The 4,328-nt window shown below is 39.0% G+C and overlaps 1 protein-coding gene and 1 pseudogene across 1 annotated transcript; both read right to left on the reverse strand.

Annotated features, from left to right (window-relative positions):
* Positions 1-436: 436 nt before the first annotated feature.
* On the reverse strand, positions 437-1,214 carry LOC146650617 (uncharacterized; annotated as a pseudogene).
* Positions 1,215-2,210: 996 nt separating this feature from the next.
* Positions 2,211-4,328, reverse strand: LOC146650618 (uncharacterized). Its single transcript, XM_085383578.1, has 3 exons — positions 3,774-4,328; positions 3,376-3,531; positions 2,211-2,666 (listed from the first exon to the last, which is right to left on the reverse strand). The coding sequence occupies exons 1-3, from the start codon at positions 4,311-4,313 to the stop codon at positions 2,343-2,345; spliced, it is 1,020 nt and encodes a 339-aa protein (XP_085239704.1). The 5' UTR covers positions 4,314-4,328; the 3' UTR covers positions 2,211-2,342.

The raw sequence follows: 4,328 nt of genomic DNA on the forward strand, positions 1-4,328 counted from the left end.
GTATTTAAGCCCTGTGTTTCTCTTTGTCAGTGTCGTAGTCTCCCTCATGCTGTGTGTGATTCTCCCTGTGTTTCCTGGTATACTTTATGATTAGTTTTGTATTGCCTGTGTTCTATTTTTCCAGCAATTAAAGCTGTGCTTTTGAGTTCCAGTTCTGTCCCCGTGAGTTTGCGTTTGGGTCCTCTCCTGCCTGCCACACAGCCGAAACATGACAGCTCTGCTTCGTTTAAACTAACATACTCATCCTGCTGCAACCAGATTTCTGTAAGGCAAAGTAAATCGATTTGTTGATCAATTATTAAGTCATGTACTAACAGAGACTTGGAGGAGAGAGACCTAATATTTAATAATCCACATTTCACTGTTTTACTCTTTGAGTAAGATATGGATACTAAATTGTACTTTCTTTGTGATTTTTTTTTTATGTTTAAGTTGTTTATTTTTTCCTCCAGAAGGTTTGCCAATTATCTATGAAGCCCACATCATTTTTTGGACACCAGTCAGACAGCCAGCAATTTAAGGAGAACATGCGGCTAAACATGTCACTCCTGGTCTGATTGCGGAGGGGACCAGAGAAAACTACAGAGTCCGACATTGTTTTGGTAAAGTTACACACAGATTCAATATTGATTTTAGTGACCTCCGATTGGCCTAACCGGGTGTCATTACTACCGACGTGAATTATGATTTTACTGAATTTACGTTTACCCTTAGCCAGCAGTTTTAAATTTCCTTCAATGTCGCCTGCTCTGGCCCCTGGAAGACAATTTACTATGGTTGCCGGTGTCTCTAGCTTCATGTCTGAGAACAGAATCAGCAATTACCTGAATTTGACCCCCGGCGGGAGTGTCGCCAAGTGGGGAAAAATGGTTAGACACATGAACTGGTTGGTGGTGTACCTGGGGCTTCTGTTTAAGACTATGCTTCCTCCTCAACATCACCCAGCCGCCCTCTTTCCCCAGTTGCTTGGGGTCCGCCGGGGAACAGTTACTGGGGCCTACGCTATCTTTTGCTGCACCAGCTACAGGGGCCTGGCTAGCTACGGGTGAATGAAGGGTGCGAAGCAGAGTCTCCAATTCAGTAATCCTGGCCTCCAGAGCTGCAAATATGCTACATTTGTTACAAGTATCATTACTGCTAAAGGAGGCCGAGGAGTAACTAATCATCTGACACAATGAGCAGGAAAGTGCAGGAGGGACAGGTAAAGAGGCCATGCTGCTAGCGAGTTTGCTACAAACTTGTTTGCTACAAGCTAAGATAAGCTAGCGAAACGGTAAAGACAAAGTGAGTGATTACTTTGGCTATGAATTAGGTAGTGAGTACACAGAAAGTGTGCTTCAGATCAAGTAGGTGAAGATTATACTATGAAAAAAGAATGCATCTAAAAGTTTTTAATTAAACTGCTAAGCAGATAAGCTACTGAAAAACACCACTGTGTTTGAGCAGGAACAGGAAGTGAGAAGAGAGCGAACACTAAGTGACAGCACCACCAAAACACATCACACCAATACCAACTCTCTATTCCCACCTACACTGAAAAAAGTTGAACCAACTTAATTGAATTATTTCAATTGGTAACACCAAATTTAATTAAGTTCTTTGAAATGAAGTTAATGCATTAGATTAACACAACTGATTTAAGTTACATGTACTTAATAAATTGTTGTCAAATAAACATTTTGCATTAATCCAACTTAAAATGAAGACATTTCAACTTAAAGTTTTCAGTTTTTCCAACCCAATAATTTGCATAACCCAATAGTAAAATATTGCTCTTTGCTAACCTAATAATGTGGTTTAGTGTAAATTACTTTTTGTAGTGACTCTAAAATGAAATTTTAGTTTGTTTAATAAAGCTTAAATCCAAATTTTAAGTTGGCTGAAAATATTTTTCAAAAATTCAAAATCCAATGTTTTTTTTTTTTTAAATGCTTTATTGTATAAATGTAATAAAGTATTACCTTTATGGCAACCAACACAGCTTTTGGTCAAACACATTACACATTTGTCCTTTTTAAAACACATATGCACAAAATGCAAGTAACGCTTAGTAGGACCACAAAGTTGTCATCAAAGTGTAAAGTGCAACACAGTATTACACAAATATCAAACGAAGGCAAACGAAACGAAGGCAAATATGTCTGAAAAAAAATTAAAAAATAAATAAAAATACCATACAAAGTATGTATAAAAGCACATTAAATTGGGGTTTGAGGTCTCTTGGAGCATAAAAAAGGCCCAACATCCAAAAGAGACTACATATTTTACATGCTATATGTCCAAACACAGTTGTTCCTTCGCATTATGGCACAAGGCCATTTGTTGGTCATTGTTCTGTGCCATTACTGGGAGCTTTGTAGTTTGATATACAGATTTTGGACTTTGGGGGACATCTTGTGCTGATCAAGCTGCATGAAGATTTTTTGGAGCACTTCAAAAGTGAAGCGAAAGGGTTTTGGATAAGCTAGGTTGAGTGCATAGATCAAACCTAGAAGCAGGGCACAAGCTGAGGCAACCGAAGTTAGTTCATGCAACACTTCCACACCCTCAATGACAATGCCAATGTCTTCAGGTGGCTCCTGCAGTCCCTCCCCCTCCTTCCGAATCACATACACTGCCATGGTGACCTCCTCCAGGTCCCTCTGAACATCATCTGCTCCACAGTCCTACAGAGGGGTACAAGACACAAACACAAATCATCATTAGCCTCACTTCTTACTGTGATTAAGTGTTTGGGTGATGTACCAATATGTGTTATGTGCTGGGCTATTTCTTGGCTGGGTGTCATCACACACCAGAAACAGCAGAGAGAGGTGTATCAATCTGACTCTAATCAAATTGTAAGCAAGAAAGATAAGATTTCCCAACATGTCAAACTATTCCTTTGAACTTGAATAATCAAGTAAGCCCATCTTACTTAAAACAAAGTCAATCCAATATGTAATGTGTTGTTGCTGGGAATTACATAATGTCCAATATGGTCATGATAATAAATACATGTCAGCAATCCAACTGTGGTTCACGTGTTATGTTTGTTCTAACAGTTAACTTTTTTTCCGATGATTAATGTCCACAGTCTAGAACAACAAATGTTGATTAATTTTAAACTCTAAATTTCATAAGACAGACATCCTTACTCTTATTGCTTAACTTACATGTACTTTATTTAAAAACAGTAATTCACAAGCCCAGAGATTCATTACAGAAAGAAAAGGGGATGAGTTCAGTGGTGTATTTTTTGAGTCACTAAAAACATTCATGCATATGAAAGCCATGATTAGCATTGGCCTGCCCATATTGTCTTTATGAAGGATTCAGATATATTTTGACAGCCCTCTTAGTTACGAAGTATCTTGTTTGATGGTACAGATTTACCTGGTCCAATGTGTCCATGATGTTCGCAATCTTTTGGCGTGTTGCTCCTCCTTTGGCACGTATGACTTTGATCAGCTGACTTGAGTGCATGTCTAACTGGGCCATGAACTTCCACTCAAGAGGAACAGCCATGAGCCTCTGGAACTCTGTATTTATCTAAAAACAAAACACAAATGACAGTAGATATTGTATTATGGAACAAAATGCTGAAACTGATTGTATGCCAAAATGTCTATATCCCAAAAAGTATAACATATATGGGAATTCAAAATGTAAATTCTTTCATTAAGTTCAGTGTTATAAAATCTCAACCACATCAAGATATGACCGATTCATGAAAGTTAACTGCAATAAATCCTGAAGCATACAGACTTCGATCACTTCAGTTCCATTCTTACCTCTTTCTGTGTGAAGAGTGCAGGCCATCTGTCCTTCAGTTCCTGAATGCTTGGTTCTTGCTTTACCACCTCATGTCGTCTGTAGGCAAACGTGTTAGCCATTTTGTCTGCGATGACCCTTTCATTGTCCCTTATCCCGATCTCTGTCAGAAGTTCTAGTCTCACTTTTTCCATGCTGTCCAGAGTCTCACCAGTAGGAAAGGATGGATAAAAGTTAGCTTCAGAACGTTTTGGCTTCTTCACTTTTTTAGCAGGGAAAGCATCTGTAGTAGCTTTAGATTTCAGTGAGTTTACACACAGCTCTGGACACCCCTGTAATTTGAGCCTGGTCCTGTAGTTTGCCATTTTGTACTTCAGTCGTTGTTTCCAACCGTAGCAGCCATTGAATGATCCAGGTTCTTTCAAACATGGGTGCTTTTTGATAAGGGCCTCTGCAGCTGCGCAGAAATGTGCATCCTCTGGATAGGCCTTGTAACGGTAAATTTCTTCTGCAACTCTTTTCAGGATATCAGACAGCATTCGGGCGCTTAAAGTCAACATTTTTTGGCTTACACG

This window comes from Rhamphochromis longiceps, linkage group LG16 (genome assembly GCF_057381845.1).
Source record: "Rhamphochromis longiceps isolate RC_006_pf linkage group LG16, R_longiceps_female_GT1.1, whole genome shotgun sequence".
In the NCBI taxonomy this organism is placed as follows: Eukaryota; Metazoa; Chordata; class Actinopteri; order Cichliformes; family Cichlidae; genus Rhamphochromis; species Rhamphochromis longiceps.

Excerpts from the sequence above, each read along its gene's own strand:
- LOC146650618 (XM_085383578.1), bottom strand. The coding sequence starts at position 4,313 with ATGTTGACTTTAAGCGCCCGAATGCTGTCTGATATCCTGAAAAGAGTT. Across the intron at positions 3,532-3,773 it reads CACTCTTCACACAGAAAGAG|ATAAATACAGAGTTCCAGAG; the intron begins GTAAGAATGGAA and ends TTTTGTTTTTAG. Across the intron at positions 2,667-3,375 it reads TCATGGACACATTGGACCAG|GACTGTGGAGCAGATGATGT; the intron begins GTAAATCTGTAC and ends ACCCCTCTGTAG.